This window comes from Euphorbia lathyris, chromosome 1 (genome assembly GCF_963576675.1).
Source record: "Euphorbia lathyris chromosome 1, ddEupLath1.1, whole genome shotgun sequence".
NCBI lineage: Eukaryota > Viridiplantae > Streptophyta > Magnoliopsida > Malpighiales > Euphorbiaceae > Euphorbia > Euphorbia lathyris.
In genome coordinates, this window is record NC_088910.1 from 109285370 (window position 1) to 109306046 (window position 20677).

At 42.4% G+C, this 20677-nt stretch overlaps 1 protein-coding gene across 1 annotated transcript; it reads left to right on the forward strand.

Annotated features, from left to right (window-relative positions):
- The first annotated feature begins 905 nt into the window (after positions 1-905).
- On the forward strand, positions 906-2385 carry LOC136219049 (aspartic proteinase CDR1-like). Its single transcript, XM_066006273.1, has one exon. It carries the CDS (start codon positions 906-908, stop codon positions 2223-2225), a length of 1320 nt encoding a protein of 439 aa, XP_065862345.1. The 3' UTR covers positions 2226-2385.
- The last annotated feature ends 18292 nt before the right edge of the window (positions 2386-20677 follow it).

Genomic DNA, 20677 nt, shown 5'->3' on the forward strand with positions numbered 1-20677 from the left:
GATTTAATGTGTTGAAAAATATATAATTAAGCAGAGGCTCAACGTATCCATTTAAAAAATCAAAAGTATAATCAATAAAAATTAAATTGATAAGGGGTACAAATATGTATTTTTCCTTAAGCTTTCAGCAGAATTGTTAACTTACTATGCAAATTGAGGGTCAGTTATTTATCCAATCTTTAATATTTGCTGTTTGTTGTGCCGTTCAAAATAACTGCTTTTCAAAAAGTTATTTTCATATATAAAGAGCTAATTTCATGCATAAAAAGCAAATAGAAAATCACTAATCAAACATTTAAAATTTTCCATTTTAAATAAAAAGACAAACGAATGAGAAAATGAAGTAAACAAACACCCGTGATTGAAATTTCATAAATTTTAGTAGATCATTGTACCAAATAACCAAATAAGGTAAAAAAAACTAACATTTCGGGGCATAAAGACTCTAATATGAAATCCTTGTTCTCATTCTTTTGGATTAAAGCTTTTCCATAATATATTAAAAAAAATGCTAATGTGTAAAGAGATTTTAACCTTTATCTATTATAGTTTGTTATGCATCTCCAAAGGAAGATACACAAGATACATGAAGCCACTAAAATTCAACACATTCTTTACACCATCATTCTAATTTGCTTTATCATAAAAATCTTTTCCACTCTTTAATCCAACACATCCTTTACACCAAAATATTAATTCATTAATGTCCATAATTTATTCAAACTTCTTGCCAATAATCTTGAAGTGATACATAACCAATTCCACAATTTGAAGTATGATACAATAACTATATATATAATTCACTCCCCCAAATTCTCAAATTTCACAATGTTAGCTCAACCTCGGGATATTTTAAATTCCATACCACTAAATTACTAGAAAGAAACAAAATTATTTACAAAGCTATGTCAATCCTGAATTCATTAGTCTTAGTGTATTTTCTGGTACAAAGCTTAACAAACGCCACAAAGCCCAGAAAACTAGTTACTAACTTAGTTCACCGAGATTCCATTATCTCTCCCTTTTACAACCCAATACATGGCATAAAAGATCGAGCCGACCGTATCCTAAACAACTCACTCGCACGTTTCAACTACTTGCAGAGAAAAAGAAACACAAATTTCCAAGTAGATGCTACAACTTATCAAGCCAAAGTGGAAGTTGATGATCACGGCTTCCTCGTCAATTTATCCATCGGCCAGCCGCCGGTTCCACAATTAGTCATTCTCGACACCGGAAGTAAACTCTTCTGGGTACAATGTAAGCCCTGCCAACATTGTTTCCATCAGAAAACTCCCATTTACGACCCTTCACTTTCCTCTTCTTACCTTAATTTACCCTGCAACGATTCCATTTGCAATCACATCCCAAACACTCAATGTGATCCCTCCGGGGATTGCACTTATCAGATATATTACATGGATAAATCCTCGTCAAAAGGACACATCGGGACCGAAAAAATCACGTTTAACACCCCAGACGACGGCGTAGGGGTCTTAAACGACGTTGTTTTGGGCTGCGGACACGAAAATAATCTCCAAGCAGGCGGGGCAGGAAGTGGGGTTCTCGGACTTGGTTACTCTAGGACAAGTATTGTGAATAAAATAGGACTTAGATTCTCCTATTGTATAGGAAATGTTCATGATCCTAGGTACATTTTCAATCAGTTAATTTTAGGGGATTCTGCTATAATGGAAGGGTATTCCACGGATATAGATATAATGAATGGCTTCTACTACTTAACATTAGAAGGGATAAGTTTAGGGGAAGAAAGACTTGAAATTGATTCTGATTTATTCAAGAAAAATTGGAATGGAGAAGGTGGGACAATCATAGATTCTGGGTCTGAATTGACATTTATAAATGAAGTTGCATTTGGTGTAATTAGGGAAAAAGTGGACAGTATTCTTAATGGGTTTTTGAAGACATATGTGTTAATGTTTGATACACATATGTTGTGTTACCAAGGTATAGTTAGTAGAGATCTTGTGGGTTTTCCGGTGGCTACATTCCATTTTGGTGAAGGGGCTGAATTGGTGTTGGATATAGAGAGTTTGTTCTATCAGATAAATAATGATGCGTTTTGCTTGGCTTTGATTCCTGTTGCTTCTCATCAACATACTGTTATTGGAATATTGGCTCAACAATATTACAATGTGGGTTATGATCTTGTTGAAGAAAGAATCTTTTTTCAAAGGATTGATTGTCAAGCTCTTCAAGACTAAAGTTTCATAGATTAATTTCTGATAGAGAACGGTATAACCTTGTGGCAGGAAGGTTCTAGAAGGGGTGCCTTGTATAGGGCAAAGGGCATTTTAGGTATAAGCATTAGTATTTAAGAGGAAAGGGTTTAGGAAGCTAAAAAAAGATAGTTTATTGATTGTTTTGTGGCTGCTTTAGCAGAGGGAGGTTTTCTCCCGGGGGATTAGAACATTAGTTCTATCCATTTATCCTTATTGATCTTGTATTTCTTCTTCTACATTTCAATATATCAGTATATTTACTTCTGTTCTATATCCGGTTTCTATCATTGGTCCGACCTGCCAGATGCATTAAAGCGGCGCAATGGAAAATACAGAAGAAGCTACTGATAGATTTGTGAAGAGTTGTGAGAAAATGACTGAAACTTTGAGGGAGATGACTGCGATGCTAAGAGATTTGATGGAACCACCTATTTTTTATGGTAACGATCCAAAGGAATGGTTAGAGCGCATTGAAAGATATTTGAAGTTTAATCGAACGCCAGCGAATCAACTACTCTCTATAGTTCGGCGATGTTTGGAGGTTTCCGGCAAATACTGGTTCGATCTTATTTATGAAATCCATCCTTATCTAAACTGGTCTGAATTCAAGGAATTCTTTCTGGAAAGATTTGGAGGTTTAAAAACTACTAATGGAGAACTAGCAGACAAAGAAGCAGAAACTGTTGAAGTTATGAACTCAGATCTGAAGAATGGGGAAAATGATGGTGATGAGTTGGTGTTTGGTGGAGAAAGGGGGTGTTTGATAGAAGATATAGAAATTGACAAGGAGAAGCAGGGTTGGCCTAACAAATGGGCGGAGGAATTTTTGAAAGAGGCTACGATGGATCTCCAGCCACTAGCCACCGGCCTCTCATCCCAACAAAGAGTTGAGGCAGGAATTTCGATGAAAGCCACTCTTCTTTCAAAGAAGATCTCTCCCAGGGGAGTTGATGAAATTACGGCCGACTATCCTTGCTCCGAAGCGATACAATGGTTGGAGATGATTTTAAGCGAAGGGAGATTGTCGTTCTGGCAGAGTGCTAGTGGTGGAGGAAACGGAGTTGGGTATGGGTATTTCCTCGAAATATATATGTGGGCCTCAGCTTATGTGGATACGGGTCAAGATATTTGGCCCACTAAGAGAATGGGTAATTCCCGATTTAGAATTAATAGAAGAATTACACCAGGGCAGTTTCAGTCTTCATTTCTGTTTGGAAAACTGTTCTATGGCTTCCATTGGAATCTGGAAATTCAGATTCAGCGTTTTCTGAGAAATCAATGGGCGTATTACAAATGCTGGAAATTCTTTATCACAAGTAGAAAGAGTCAGAGCTGTCAACACCACCATCGAAAGCCATGGCTATTAACAATGGGAGTTAGCGTCATGGGTGCGGCTTTCTATTGGGACGGCGAAATCAAAGAATTAATCTGGCTGGAGATGACTGATCTGACCAAGGAAAGAGGGCTGACATTAAAGCCCATTCGGTTGCATAAAAGATTTCAAGGTACACGAATACTAATTTTAGTAGATAGTGGTGGGACAACTTGTGAGTTAAATTTAAAGTTAGCGGAGTTACTGCCAAGCTTGCAAGGTGGCATTCAGATATTATGTAATGGAGAACATGTGTTGCATGAACAAAAAATGGAACCTATAAGCATTACATGCACCATAAAGTGGAGCTCAATTTTTACTGACACCTATCAAGACAACCCAGCTCACCAATTCATTAAAAATATTTTCACAAAGTTTTTCTTCTCTATTCTGCAATTTCTTTTATTCAATACCCTGGCACAAAGACTTAACAAAAATTGCATAACTCTCCAATCACTTCAGGGAAATTCGGACTTAGAAAAGTTAAGTGGTTCAATTTTAGTGGATAGCAGTTGTATACTTGGCAATTAATTGTTGGGGTTACAGCTAGTGATCGGGTTTTGCAAGGCAAATACAGGGGCTGCATGATTTGCAGTATATGGCGTGCTACGATTAAATTCTCTCCTAATATCAGTTTGAAGAGTGTATTAAGTCTTAGCTTATGGGATGATCAAGTGCCTCAGGATTGCATCTATGATGAAAAGATAACCTGTAGAGTGATCCAACAGTTTTGGCTTGCTCTGCTAATCCAAGGTTTGACATCAACTACCAAGATTAACTTGCGACAGTGTGCTCTAGATGTCATGTTTGATGTATTGAAGGAGAGAGGATTACTTGGGGAACATCCCAAGTTGTCAGTGTGGGTTACCATTGTCTAGTATGGATTAATGGGTGCACTCTTGTTTATAAAAGAACAAGTTCAAGATTCAATGGAATATTTTAGTGCATCCTATCACAATGATCAAACATCATAAGCTTGGTCTAGTAACTCGTGAACCTATAGTAAACTCTCAACATCATAAGCTTTCATGTTTTCCATATCAATTAGTCAGTTTTGGCTAATAGTTGCGAAAGTTAGCCTTGTTGTTTTGGATGCTAGAGAAATACAGTCAAGGGTTGGCATGTTCGTGTTCAATCAAATTTGCAGTTGAAAGTATGGCAATTGTGATTTGGTATTTCCAGTTTCCCATTACAGGATTAGGAGGTGTTTTTTGGAGGGATGGATCGGCATCAACAAACAAACGGTTCTCTTGACTCCAGTCTTGAGGACAAGACTATTTTGAAGGGGCGGGTAATGATAGCCTTGTGGCAGGAAGGTTCTAGAAGGGGTACCTTGTATAGGGCAAATGGCATTTTAGGTATAAGCATTAGTATTTAAGAGGAAAGGGTTTAGGAAGCTAAAAAAAGATAGTTTATTGATTATTTTGTGGCTGCTTTAGCAGAGGGAGGTTTTCTCCTGGGGGATTAGAACATTAGTTCTATCCATTTATCCTTATTGATCTTGTATTTCTTCTTCTACATTTCAATATATCAGTATATTTACTTCTGTTCTATATCCGGTTTCTATCAATTTCATTGTATAAAACATCTAGATAGTCCGTGAGAAATTGCTAAAGTGAATAATGAATTGGATGAATGAAAATTGAGATGTAACTTTTTATTGAAAAAATGATAAGCGTAAAAAAAAAAAAATTCAACATTAGTGGTGGATACAACTAATAAAATATAATCATCAAATTATTAATTACTTCTCATTTACTTTTTGAGAAATTATGTGGTGGATCAAGACCAGTAATGATCCGACCACCCAAACACTGACACGCCAACAGTTTAGTTGTGATAACTTGCTGGATCCGCTTTGATATTTGATAACTTGCTGGATCCGCTTTGATATTCTTTGCCGGAGTTACCTGCAAAACAAAACCGGAGACAGGATCTCCGGGAAAACTCTCCGACGATCAAGTCAGTTTTTGTAAAAATGAGTCTATAATTTAGCAATAGCTTTGTGGGAAAAAATGTGAACGTACCTCCCCCCCTTATTCTTAAGGCCTTTTATAGGTGTTTTTTGGGTAACCGCCGAGGGCGGTTACTCCTTAGTGGGTCACGTTCTGAGGGCGGTTACCCCTTTTTAGGCCATGTCCCTTTCGTGGCTTTCATGGCAACGAACGTGGTTCTGAGTGGGAGTCTTGACGCTCCGTTTAGGAATTCGGGGCGGTTTACTCGCTGCACCCGCTTCCTTCATTCGGGTCCCGTCCAATCTTAGCCCATGGGGCTTTAATATGGGCTGGGCTTGCGAAATGAATATAACCCGTTTTGGACTTCGCGGGTTATCACATGCCTCCCCCTTGGTCTAGCAAGAGCCCTTTTAGGGTCTTTTTATAGGGGACGCTCCGTCTTCGTCCGATTATTTCAAAGTTTTGAATTTGTGCATTTCCCCTCTTTCGTTTTCTCCGGCGTCGACCTTTTAATTCCGTTACTTCTTTTCCGGCGTTGACCTCTTAATCCCGTCACTTCACTGTGTTGTCTTTTTCATGTAAGTTTTTCTTTTCACATTTGTTCCTTGTTCGGCTTTTTGCTTCTGTTTTCCTTTTATCGATCATGTCAGACCTCGACTTCGTGCCGTTTGACGACGATTATGTTCGCGAGGTCTCTAACGAGGTCGAAGAGATGATTGAGGAAGCTTCAACCAGCTCTCCTGGGTGTAATTCTCATCCCGCCGACTTCCTTCATCTGGCGAATACAACCGACGAGGGTTTAGGTTTTGACCCCAAAAAGTTGATTCCGCCACCTGTCCCAACCCCTCGTTTGTTACCAAAGAAGGACAGGTCGGGAAGTCTGGTTTGTCAAGAGACAATCGATGATTTGCGGGAGCATTATCCCTGGCTCCGAGGTCTCGAGACTATCATTCCTGGGGAGGATAGGGGACCGGGCGATTACCCAAAGGGGTACTTCACTATTTTCGTGGCCCAGATTATCTGCGGCTTCACTTATCCGCTGGCGGATGAGATTGCTTCCGTCCTAGGCGGTTACGGAATCGCGCCCGGGCAATTGCATCCTAACGGCTGGGCCGATTTGACTCTAGACAAATTCTTGGCGGATTGTTTGGAGGTTCCCTTTTCGCCCAAAATCTTCTCCAAGCTCCACCATTTCAAAAGCTCGGCGGGGTATTTCACTTTCATCCGCCAGAGCGGATACTATGGTTTTGACGAGAAGCTGAACAAGATCCGCGAGTGGGATCGATCTTACTTTTTTATCAAGTTTAATGAGGAAAACCTGAACTTCCTTCGTTGCTGGAGCCGACCCAACGTAAAGAGTTTGAACTTCGGGTATCCCATCAAGGAAGAATCCGCCGTTATCCAGTTCTTGAAGAGCACTCCTCCTTTTGTATGGACATACGATCAGGCCTTTCATATGCTAAGGAGCCGAGTAGCGATTGCGTACCGCGAGGGGGATCGCGTTGTCTATATTCCTTATCGCGTTTTTGTGCAAGGTACTTTTTATTTCCAAGTTGATGGTTTCTTTTAACCCTTTGCAGGGGTGATCCTTTATCTCAAATCGCTGCAGATCGGGAGGCTAAAGCCCTGGCGAGAAGAAAGAAGCGGATGACGGAAACCGCTTCCGTTGTAGGGGCGGATCCTTCTGGAGGGACGATTCCTTCTATTGGGGCGGCTTCCCCGGTTAGGGCTTCCGCTTCACAAGGTCCCGCTTCTGCCTCCGAGGATCTTCCTTTAACCAGGAAGTGGAAGATAAGTGCGGATACAGAGTCTTCTCGTTCTAAAAAGAAGAACACTTCTGTGTCCCTTACTATTGGCGGCGCACCTGTATCCGCCTCGTCTAAAGGAAAGAGCAGTACCCCCATTCACGAGGTATCTTGATCTGCTCCCTCTCGTATTGCTACTTTTTCCTCATGAGCTATCTGCCGTTCTCTTGATATTTTTCTTTATGCTTTTGCAGCCAATCCCCGATATTAGCGGATGGTGGACTAGGACTTTCGGCCTGGCCGTGAACTTCTCTTGCAAGGATATTGTATCTTCCATATGCAATGTCCTCGGGCGACTTCCCTCTGCCTCCCGTGTGCGCGAGCAAGTACCGCTCCCTACTGCTGTGGAAGGGATCGAGAAGCGTTCTGTAGAGGTATATTATTGCTTTGTCCTTCGCTTTCAAATATCTTATGTTCATCGTAACCGCATATTTCTATTCGCCCATTTTTATTTGTGAGACGTGTTATATGCAGATTATCAATTTCGCTGAGGGCATTCTCCGAAGGGATGCAGAGCGAGCCAAGGAGTTGGAAAGTCTTGGTACGGAATTGGCGACTCAGAAGTCGCTTTATGATGATGTCCAAGGGAAGGTGAAGGTCCTAGAGGGCACCTGTCAGAAGGCTGTGGGCGAGAAGGAGGAGGCCCTTAAATCCCTTCAGGCCAAGTCCGATGAACTGCAAAAAGCCCTCGACGACCTAGCTGCTTTCAAGGAGGCCCAAAAGAAGAGGGTTGAGGAGATTTTGGCTGAAGATGGCGCTCGCATCTACTGGTATGGGGAGCGGATTCATGCGGCTTATGAGCACGGGCATCAGGGTCTAGTACTTAACCGCCCCAAAGTTCCCATCCCTGAAAAGGATTTAACTGGGGAGTGGGATAAGCTGGAAGCCGAGGATGCTGATATGGATGAGGTACTCTTCTTAGATTGGAAGAGTCTTCAGGATCCTCCGATTAGCTGCGAGATACCTATTCAGCCCGCGGAAAGAGAGGCACCCCAAGCCGTTTCTCAACCTGTGCAAGAGGTACCTCTCACCGAAGAGGTTACTGAAGCGGTTACCGATTCAAGGGTTGAGGATTCGCTTGAAGTAGATCCTCCTACCGAAGGAGATGAGGGAGTCGCCGCAGTCCAGGAGGGCATTAGGGGCGAAGGAGAGGAAGCTGTAGCATAGCTTAACTTATATTTGGACTTTTGTATGTAAAAACCATGTAACAAACCGCTCTGATATATATATTTTCTTTCGGTTGTTGCTTTTCATATGTGTGTGATTGTCACTTTTTTGCCCTTTATATGTGCCCTTTGTCCTTTTGCCGACTCCATATTTGTGTTTCTTCATAGCTAGGGTGGCCAGACCCTTTTTGCAATTTTGAGTACTCGTTTATTCGCTTAATTTTATGCCTTAACTTATAATTCTTCTTTCGAAAATAATCATAAGTTTTGATCATAAGGTTTTGCGAGTGATGCGTAATCATGCATCCGCCTTTCTTTAACAGGCAACACATTTATGTGTTTTTGATTTTAACCCTAAGGTTTTTTGCGAGTGATACGTAATCAAGCATCCGCCTTTCTTTAACAGGCAACACATTTATGTGTTTTTGATTTTAACCCTAAGGACTTTTGCGAGTGATGCGTAATCATGCATCTGCCTTTCTTTAAGAGGCAACACATTTATGTGTTTTTGTAAAGAATCCGCATTTTGTTGTAACATACTGAGTGAATGTAATAACTTTTATTGATGACGAGAAAAAGTTTATTACATATGTACACCAATTGTGCGGGATCGAAGCCTCATTAAAACCTTTTATCAGAAAACCCAGTGGGAAAAACTCATAAAAGGAAAAAGAGTACTCGTCATTTCCTCGAACTACTCGGCCTTTCTATATAGGCGTAGATTCTCTAGATTCCAGGTGCGCGGGAGCTTCTTTCCACTCATTTCTTCTATTTCGAAAGTGGCCGGTCCCATTTTCCTGGATACTTTGTATGGCCCGATCCAGTTGACGCCTAGCTTGCCTTTGTCATCTCTAGACTGTATTTTATCTGCTTTTTTCAAGACCAAGTCGTTTTCGTTGATCATTACTTTTCGCACTCTTCTGTCATGGTATTTCTTGATTCTATTGCGGTACATTGCCATTCGCATGTAAGCTTTTTCTCTTCGTTCCTCCACAGAATCCAAAGCATCTCTGATGTTGATAGGATTTTGTGTGTCGCAATAATAAATTGTCCGATCTGTGGGCGACTTGATTTCAACAGGTAGGACTGCTTCGGCTCCATAAACTAGCGAGAAAGGTGTTTCGCCTGTTGTTGCCTTTACAGAGGTTCTGTATGCCCACAACATATGGGGTATCTCATTCGCCCAACTTGTTTTTTTGTCACCTAGCCGCTTCTTGATGCCTTGAACCATGGCCCTGTTGGTAACCTCCGTCATACCATTTGATTGGGGATGGTTTACAGAAGAAAAATGATTCTTGATTCCCATGCTTTTCGCAGTATGTTTTGAACTTGGCACAGTTGAACTGGGTGCCATTGTCGGTTATAAGCTTCTGCGGGATCCCAAATCGCATGATAATGTTCTCTCGTAAGAACTCGATCATTCGCTCAGGTGTTTGTGCGGTTACTGCCTCCGCTTCTACCCATTTGCTGAAGTGGTCCACTGCGACTATCAAATACTTCCTTTTCTTTGTTGTTTCTGGGAATGGACCCACTATATCAATTCCCCATGTTGCGAATGGCCACGCCGTCATTATAGTGATGTGTTCAGCTCCGGGAACATGATTTTCATTCGCATGGATTTGACAGTTGTGACATTCCGCAACCATCTTCTGGGAATCTTCCACCACCTTGGGCCAGTAGTATCCCATCAGTTTGACCTTTCTTGCCAATGCCGCCGAAGCTTTGTGCGCGCCACAAATTCCTTCGTGTAGTTCTCGCAGCACATAGTCTCCTTCATTGCGACTAACGCATTTCAACCATGGACATGTGTACGATTTCCGATACAAAGTTCCATCCCGCATTGAATATCGTGCCGACTGCCCAATTATTTTTCTGGCTAAGCTCTTATCAACCGGCAAATCTCCCTGCTCCAGATATTGACGGATTGGCATCCGCCAATCTTCATCGTCTTCCAGTTCCTCGATGATCATAATCTGATCAACCTCGAATGCTGGTGCCGATTTTATTTCCAAGCTGCATGCTTTCTGACTCCATGGTTCTCTACTTGCCGCTGCTTTTGCCAATTCGTCAGCTTTTGCATTTTGGCCTCGTGGAACATGCACCATCTCCCAAACGACTCCCTTGTGCGTTAACTCTTGTGTCAATCGGCTGACCACCTGATGGTATTTTACTAGCTCCTCCTGTTTCACCAGATAATTTTTTATGATCTGGTTTATCATGAGTTTGGAATCGCTGTAGATTACCACTCTTTCTGGGGTGAGTTCATTGAGCAACCTCAATCCACATATCATAGCCTCGTATTCTGCAGCATTATTGGTAGTTTTGAAAGTTAATTTTGCTGCATAGTACAAGCGGATAACCTCCGGACCTTTGATGACGATTCCTAGCCCAGCTCCGTCTGCAGATAAGGCCCCATCTGTGTACATGCTCCACTCTTCTTTTTGTGCATTTGGACATTCATCATCATCCCAGGTGAATTCGTTCACGAAGTCGGCGAGCACTTGGCTCTTTAGCGCTGGTCTTCGTTCATAGCGGATATCGTATTCGCCCAGGCGAATTGACCATTCCATCAACCGGCCGGATGCGTCAGGTTTCTGCAGTACCTTTCGCATTGGGATGCCAGTTCTCACAATGACAGTATGCGCCTGAAAATATGGTTTCAATCTAGTCGCCGTGGTTATCACCGCGAGGGCCATTTTGTCCAACTTCGAATACCGGAGTTCTACGTCCTTCAAGACTTTGCTCACGTAGTATACTGGATATTGTTGCCCTTCTTCTTCTCGCACCATCACAGTGCATATCGCCATGCTGGTGACGGATACATAAAGAAACAAATCTTCTCCGTCTTCCGACCTTAGCAAGTCCGCCACTGCTTTTTCAATCGCCTTTTGCCGCTCAGGAGCATGTCCCCTCTTCTTTTGCCGCACTGGGGTTGCCCCTTTGTCTACATTCAACCGATGGGTTGCTACGTCTGGGCTTATTCCTTTCAGCACTTCATTTGGGGCGGCAAATGCCGACTCACATTGGATCAATACCTCGGTAATGGCTTTCTTTATTTCTTCTGAGAGTCCAGCCGCTATTCGCACGTTCTTGTCATTCGAGATGGCGAATAGTTCCGTTTCTCCCAATGCTTCCGCCGGCAGCTTCTCTTCGACTTTATCCTCCTCTTCCGGTTTTGGTTCAAGTGATAATGTATAGGCCTGTTGAGATACAAGTTGATCACCTTCAACTATGACTCGCCCTTGGTGTGTTGGCAAATGTAACGTTAAATGCTTCATTGAGATGAGCGACTCCGTCTCCGACAGGAATGGCCATCCCAGAATTATGTTGTAGGCCAGTGGGAGATCAACAATTGTGAATTCTAAATCACCTCGCCATTTTAGATTCTTATCGCCCATTTCTGCCTCCAACACCACCTGCCCACTTGTTTGGGAGGATTGACCCCCAAAACCAGTTACATCCATGAAGGTGTGTTCCACCCGCTCGTCGTTGATTCCCAACTTGTTGAATGCTGTCCGGGTAATGACGTTGCAAGAACTGCCTGTGTCGATAAGGACCCGCTTGACGTCCCATCCTTCAACGGCCATCGTGATCACCAGGGCATCCGCATGTGGCTCCGTGATTCTCGCAAATGAGTAATTGAGGGCATCCCCCTATGTGTGTTGCTCTTTCACCATTCACGGCGAGTTCTTTTTATTGGAGGCTCGTAGATTCCGCCTGCTATCACGTTTATCACCCCTTTCTTCTGCTTCTTTTCTGGCCGTGTTTCTCCCTCATGCGGGAGCGTTGTTTTCTCATCAGTTGTTTCTTTTCTTACAAATTGACTCAGCTTGCCTCTCTCGATCAGTTTTTCTATTTCCTTCTTCAGTTCGTAGCAATCATCTGTGTCATGGCCATTCAACCTGTGGAACCTGCAATACTTACTGGGATAGCGCCCCAAACTGGTTCGGCCTTTCACCTCGGGGAACCGCACATCCTTCTTCAAGGGGCTCTTTTCGATCCAAAGTAACACCTCTTGGCGAGTCGTGTTTAGTGGCGTGTGATATCCTCCACCTTGAAAGGGACGATCGCCTCTTCGAACAAAATTACTTTTGGATTGGGTCTGACGCCGACTGTCCGAAGTGGTTCTAGCGGCATCTCTTTCTCGCGGAGTTTGGGCCCTATGTTCCCTGTTGACATCATCCACTTCCATGAATTCCTTTGCTATCTTCATGAGCTCGGCTACAGTGCGTGGTTTGTTACGGATGATTTCTTCCCGCATGCTCCAATCTGTGGTTCCATCCGCCATGATGTTGCGAATACTCACGATATCTGGGTTCTGCAATTGCACCAGGATATCGTTAAAGGCGACAACAAATTCCCTTAGGGAATTATAGTTTCTCTATTTGATCTCCTTCAGCTGCCTATCTGTCACATCTGCCGCTTTACAGCCCACGAACTTCGCACAGAAATCCCGACTATATTGTTGCCAATTATGAATAGATTCTGCCGATAAAGATCGAAACCAATCAGATGCCGCACCGCCCAAATTTGTCGAGAATAACCTGCAAATTATGCTTTCGCTTGCCCCTGCAACATCCATTAACTCTCTGTAGTTCCTGACATGAGCCTCAGGGTCAGAATTTGGATCCCCACAGTATTTTGGTATGGCAGGTGCTTTGATTCTGTGATCTGGAATGAATTCCCGCAACGAAGGGGCAAAAGGTGAATCGCTCTGGACCTCTGCTCTCGGCCGAGGTGAGTACCCCATTCGCTCCATCATGCTCCGTAATTGATCTTCTAAGTCAATATCGGGTACTCGCCGGACCTCTTCCATCCGCTGCTGGTGAATTCCGGATGGCATCCACTCGCCCATCGATGTTGAGACGGGTGCCTGTTGGTGGACCAATCGCCGTCCCGTTATAGGATCAAAGTTCCATGTGTGCTCACGCCCAGACATAGTTGTGTTAGGCGTCATCAATTCCGAACATCTGTGAGGAAAAGGGTCCAGTTGTTGTAGAGGAAGAGTGCCTTGCATTCCTGGCAACGGTTGGGATGGTTGCCAGGTTGGATGTGTCGTCGTAATGAGATCTGGGTGCGAGTAGTTGCTCGGGTGACTGTGTGGATTCGTGCGACTACTCTGGCCCACTTGATTTGGCACCTGAGATGGCTGCGGAAGGACAGGTATGACAGGAATAGTCGGTGATTGTGTTGAGATAACCACAGGTTCCTGAGGGGCAGGCGCTATGGCGGTATCGCGTTCGGCGAGGGCGGTTAATAAATTAATCATTCGATCGCCAGCCGCCTGGCTCATATTGGAAGCCAAGACCTGTCCTGCCATCTGCACGAAATCGCTATTGGACATCTCCATTTCATTTTGCACCTGCACTTCCAATAAGGGACCCAATTGTCCCGAGGGGCCTGACGAGCTAGGCACCACAGGCTGAGTACCTGCAGGCTGCGAATTTGCAATCCGTGAACCTCGTGAGTTCATGCTAGTGGATCTGGTCGTAACACCGGTCGTTCGTGATGGTTCTGACATGTTCTTCGTGTACCTTTAACCAAGTGTTGGTAAAAAAGGTCCACCTTCACCGCACCAATGATAACTTGCTGGATCCGCTTTGATATTTGATAACTTGCTGGATCCGCTTTGATATTCTTTGCCGGAGTTACCTGCAAAACAAAACCGGAGACAGGATCTCCGGGAAAACTCTCCGACGATCAAGTCAGTTTTTGTAAAAATGAGTCTATAATTTAGCAATAGCTTTGTGGGAAAAAATGTGAACGTACCTCCCCCCTTATTCTTAAGGCCTTTTATAGGTGTTTTTTGGGTAACCGCCGAGGGCGGTTACTCCTTAGTGGGCCACGTTCTGAGGGCGGTTACCCCTTTTTAGGCCACGTCCCTTTCGTGGCTTTCATGGCAACGAACGTGGTTCTGAGTGGGAGTCTTGACGCTCCGTTTAGGAATTCGAGGCGGTTTACTCGCTGCACCCGCTTCCTTCATTCGGGTCCCGTCCAATCTTAGCCCATGGGGCTTTAATATGGGATGGGCTTGCGAAATGAATATAACCCGTTTTGGGCTTCGCGGGTTATCAAGTTGACATGCCAACATTTGGATAACTGGAACTAGTCACTACAAGAAATTCATTCTATAACGACCAAATTTAACGAAGGGACTTCTGATACTCTCGTTAAAAATGCTTTTCTACGTGAGTAAAAAATTACTCTCGTAAAAAATCATAACATTAACGACCGGAAATAAATTGGTTGTTATTAACATACATTACTCTTGTTATTTTTTTTTTGGTAGGAAAAGGAAAAGAAAACAAACGAACAAGAAGCCTACCCTGGGATCAGTCTAGGAAGGCTGACCCCAACCCTATTCTCAAGAAGAGGAGACAAAAGAAAAGAGGGAGGAGTAGAAAGGGTAGAAACACCTAACAACCCCCCATGCCCAGCAGCTATTACTCTTGTTATTGATAATACCATTTATTACCCACACGAAAAAAACAGGCATTGTTTATTCAACCCCCCATGTCTTCAGAGTTTTGGCGCTAAACATTAAAAAAAAATTAGAACTTTTTTTCAATTTTTTTTATTTAGCTCTAATAATATTTCCTTTTGCTAAAATTACCCCCTCATAATTAGAGTCACTTAAACCCCAAGCACTTTCAAACCCTGAATTTATTAGGGATAATTACTAATCTAGCCCAATAAAGAACCCCACTTTACATATCTAACCCACCTTCCTTTCATTTTACCAAATTAGACAAATAAACCCATTTTGGACAAAACTACCCTTATTCTCATATAACAACCATCTCCTCTTTCCCTTTCATTTACTTTCACATTCTCACAGAAAAATTTATCAACTCAACCCAAGATCTAAAGATATCCATACCCCATTCAAGTTCATGTAAGTATCATTCCCTCATTTTTCATACATATTACTAGAAATACACAGTTGGTTTTCGAATACATTTGTTTGAATCTTGACATTTTCCGATTCCGCCATTGTCTCCCGATCTGTCGCATTCGGTGGTCAAATGCGACACAGATAATAAAATGCGACAAGGACTAATATATAGCTTGTCGCATTCATATCCATGTCGCATTTGTGGTCGCATTTGATGTACCATGTCGCATTTGGCAGTCGCATTTTGGTATAGCTTGTCGCATTTGAGTCGCATTTTGGTGTATCATGTCGCATTTGAGCTTCATTTACATATGAATTGGCTTTATTATGTTTTGATCACGTGTCCATTTTACTAAATGTAGAAGTATGTCAACCAAAGAGAGGTGTACGTGTTTTTTATCTTGGAACGGACAGTGGACTATAGAAGGAAAAGTGATGACATACGTGGGTGGTAAAGCGAAGTTGTTGGTTTTGCCAATAGATATTGACTTGCAAAAGTTGAAAGAGAAAGTTTATGGTGCACTCCGCGTTGACTCAACCTCGTATGATCTCCAAATGTCAATGCATGCGACATATGGTCCAAATAAACTGCGTGGTGGGATAGCAGATATTGATGACGATGGAGATGTCATGGGATTCATAGAGTACTGCCGAATGAATCCGACCGATTTGATTCCATTGTATGCTACTCTAAACATGCGAACAATACAAGCTTCAACATTGTGACCTAACAAGGATGGACATGTTGGTCAAAGCAAACCAACGGAAGTAGTAAGTAATGATCCCACCATCGAACTGGATGCTCCTATACATGGTAAGGATGACAACGATTGTGGAAATGGCATCGATGATTATATGAATAATGATAATCACGATCATTATGATGAGCATTATGATAATGATTATTGTTACGATAATGGTGATAATGTGGAGAATGAAGATACCACTCAGAATGAAATTCCTGTTAAAAGTGTTCACGAAACAGTTAAGCAATCTAAATGCGTCCAACGTATCCCATATGAGGATGGCGATGAAGATAGAATGAAAAGGATGACTGATCCATTTCGATGGTGTCCAAAGCCATGCGATGCGCCCGTGAATATGATTGCACCTAAACAATCAAACAGAGGTACTGCTTTGAGGGTCAATGATATATTTTCAAACAAAGTTGAATTGCAAGATTCACTTGGAAAATATGCAATTGAAAATAAGTTTGAATGGAAGGTTTACAAATCAAACAAGTCTTTGTTTGAGGTGAAACGTAAGGATGTGGGCAAATGCAATTGGAGGGCTAAAGGGATCGTCATTCCAGGTTCCAATTTGTTCAGGCTTTCAAGAATAGATGGTATGGACATGCATGCTTGTGGGAGAGATCAGATATGTCCGCACCATAGGCAAGCGGGGAAACGTGTTGCAGGGATACTACTCCGAAGCAGGTTTGATTTGGAAAATCGGGTGCATCGACCAAAGGATATTGTTTTTGATTTTGAACGAGATTTTTCCATCAATCTTTCTTATATGCAAGCTTGGAGAGCAAGACACTAGGCATTGGAAGCACAAAGTGGTTCCCCGGAGGAATCGTTCATATTGTTGCCGGACTACTGTGAGATGTTGAAAAGTACAAATCCGGGTACCGTGACACATATCGAGACAGATGATGATGATCAATTTAGATTTTTCTTTATGGCTATGGGTGCATCATTGAGAGGTTTTAAACTACATATTCGACATGTCATTGCCGCTGATGGAATGTTTCTAAAAGGTAAATATCCCGGCATATTATACATTGCAGTTGGTGTTGATGCGAACAAAATGATCTTTCCTGTTGCATTTGGAGTTGGACCGAAAGAAAGTAATGAATCATGGCTCTGGTTTTTCAACAAATTGAAAGAGTGTCTGAATGATGTTGAAGATCTAGCCATTATATCAGATCGGAACCAAAGCATTATACATGCAGTTAGTTTGGTTTTTCCTAATGCTGTTCATGGGGCGTGCGCACGTCATCTGCAACAAAATGTTAAGGCCAAATTTCGTGGAATTCGTAAGATAGATGAGGCATTTTGGAAATGTGCAAAATCCTATCGGGTATCTGATTTTGAGGAATCCTTTGCAACACTTCGTTCACTACATTCCGGTGCTGCCAAATATTTACTGCAAGCTGGAAAAGAGAAATGGTCCCGTGCATTCTTCTGTGGTCGTCGATATAACATTATCACGACGAATGTGGCAGAATCATTCAACGCGTTAATGGTGGAGGCTAGACGTCTACCAATCACAATGTTGGTTGAGTTCATACGCATGACACTACAAAAATGGTTTTACGAGAGACGTACATAAGCAGGTTATAAACGTGTATTTTATTTTATTTTATTTTATTTAGACATACGTAATTATTTACGAGATTAATATGTTTCTGCAGAAGAACGTGTGGGCTATTTGGCAAGGAAGGCGGAAGAAAGGATGATAAAGCGTGTAGAGACAGCGATACGTTGTTCATATTTCCCTGTGGATAATCACACCTTTCAAATCGGTGATCGGGTTAAGGGGGGACTTGTTGATTTAAATGCAGGAACATGTACGTGCAGGAAATGGCAACTAGCACAATTTCCATGTGAACACGTATGCAAAATTGCTTCCAAACATAGGATGGATAACGCCTATAGGTGGGTACATCGCTACTACACCAACGAGTCAGTTAAGTTGGCATAGGGTGAGTCGATATATCCACTTGGTCATCAATCAGAATGGAAAGTGAACGAGAATCCTATGAAAGTGCTTCCTCCTAAGAAGGAGGGACGGTCTGCTGGTCGACCAAAAGGTCAAAAAAGAAGGCCATCTGTGGGTGAAGATGTAATTCGCACAAGGTGTAGCAGATGCGGAAGCATCGGTCATAATCGTTTGAATTGTCCATCCATGCTTCCAAACACTAGTCGGCTTCCTAGTGTAATCTCAAGTTCAGCAAGTTGTTCTAACACTACTACCTCGAAGCATTTATGATCATTTGTCTTTATCATGTGCTTGTATGATTCTATTGGGGACAAACAAATTTATATTGTATAATACTTTATCTTGTTATCTTGTACAAATTGTGAATACTTCACGTCGCATTTGAGCGCATTCCACTCAAATGCGACAGGGTTTATAAGAATCCTAGTCGCATTTGTGCGTTGATTGCGCTCAAATGCGACTCAGGAAATTCATTGTGAATACTTCGCGTCGCATTTGAGCGCATTCCATTCAAATGCGACAGGGTTTAGAAGAATCCTAGTCGCATTTGTGCGTTGAATGCGCTCAAATGCGACTCAGGAAATTCATTGTGAATACTTGACGTCGCATTTGAGCGCATTCCTTTCAAATGCGACAGGGTTTATAACAAATTGTGCATAAATATTACATATATAACAACATCATGAATCAGAGTACAATATCATTTGAAGTCTAACAAACGTCCATGAAACAACTCAACCGTAAGTCGTAAACGAAAGAAAGCACCATCCGTAGAATTGTATGGATATACATAAGAGTCGTCATGCGGGAGATCATGTAATCCACTTAAGAATTGTGCGTTTATGCAAGTCCAAACGCCACAGTTATTTGAGCCGGACATTTGTTGTGGCACCCCTGTAACTCTGCTCCAAGTGATCATCCGTCGCACATTTTCCCGTCCATCTACGAAATAGCCACTCAATTCCATTACTCTAACAATGACTTGCAAGGGTGTTTGGAGAACCGCATCCAAAGGTTGCTCCGACATGTTTGATACAAGACTGTCATATATATATATAAGTGCATATTCCCCAACTCGAACACTCCTAGGATCCAGTGCTCTTGCTTGTAATTTATCGGAATAAACACTCTCTTCACTATGTGCCAAGGGCGTACAAAATTATCTGCATCACCTTTTACTCTTCGTATGAAATAGTCTTCACTATCCCACCCCGGTTCATTGAACCCCTTCACAAACATGGCTTGGCACATACATCCAACAAAGTCAGTATCAACAGTGGTCCATTCTGCAGCCACATCAGTTTGTACTGACTGTCGTCTAAGTAAATACAGCCAACCATTGATATGCTACAATAAGATTATGCAAACATTTAATACAGTAAAAGTCACATACTTACAAATGAATATGATATAAGATTAAGGTTACCTCATTCCAGATATACGTCCCCACATCCCGAAGTGTATTGAAAAATTTTGCATCCAAACTGTATATTTCTAAACCTTTCAAACGTATTCCCTGAGTTGATTCAGGCCCGTTGATCCACGATTCCAGCTCTTCTATCAAACATGCATCTATTCGGTGGCGCTGATCATCAACATCACAAATGACTGGTCTTTCCTCAAATCTGGACTTGATATGGCCACCATATAATGCTACTGGATCGGTGTATTTTAATGGATCGGTCCACGGCGAATTCAAATACTTGCTAACCTTAGCAACCCGTTTACCTTTTCCACGTACTACTTTTGTTCCACGTCCTGCTCCTTTTCCACATCCTGCTCCTTTACCTCTAACTGTGCCTCCACCTCGGGTTGGAACTATACCTCCTCGAGTATTTTCCTTAACTTCATCTTTTCCGGTCCCTCGACCTTTATCTTCTTTTGGATCAACCACCTACAAAAACATGGTAATGAATAATTCATACGTGAAAGCTGTAATTCAACATCTTGTCGCATTGGAGATGAATGCGCTCTAATGCGACAAGCCATAGTGTAACATCTTGTCGCATTGGAGATGAATGCGCTCTAATGTGACAAGCCATAGTGCAACATCTTGTCGCATTGGAGATGAATGCGCTCTAATGCGACAAGCCATAGTGCAACATCTTGTCGCATTGGAGATGAATGCGCTCTAATGCGACAAGCCATAGTGCAAAATCTTATCGCATTCAAGCGCATTCCACTACAGAATGCGACACAGAGATACGATATGTATAAATTCAACCAACTTGTACCTCTTGCTGCAACTTTGGTGTCACTTCCTCAGGCACAGAATCATCAAGATGGACAACCTCATCTAATTGCGCAACTTCCTCATGCACAGAATCGTCTGGTACCACAATAACATTCTGAACCTCCTCATCTTGAACCATATCTGCCTCTTGTTCCTTTCCATCTTTCATCGGCTCCTCTTGAACCATACCTGCCTCTTGTTCCTTTCCATCTTTCATCCGCCCCTCTTCGACCACTGGCTCCTCCCGAATTTTACTGGCCTCAGCCTCCTCATTCTCCACA

Excerpts from the sequence above, each read along its gene's own strand:
- LOC136219049 (XM_066006273.1), top strand. The coding sequence starts at position 906 with ATGTCAATCCTGAATTCATTAGTCTTAGTGTATTTTCTGGTACAAAGC.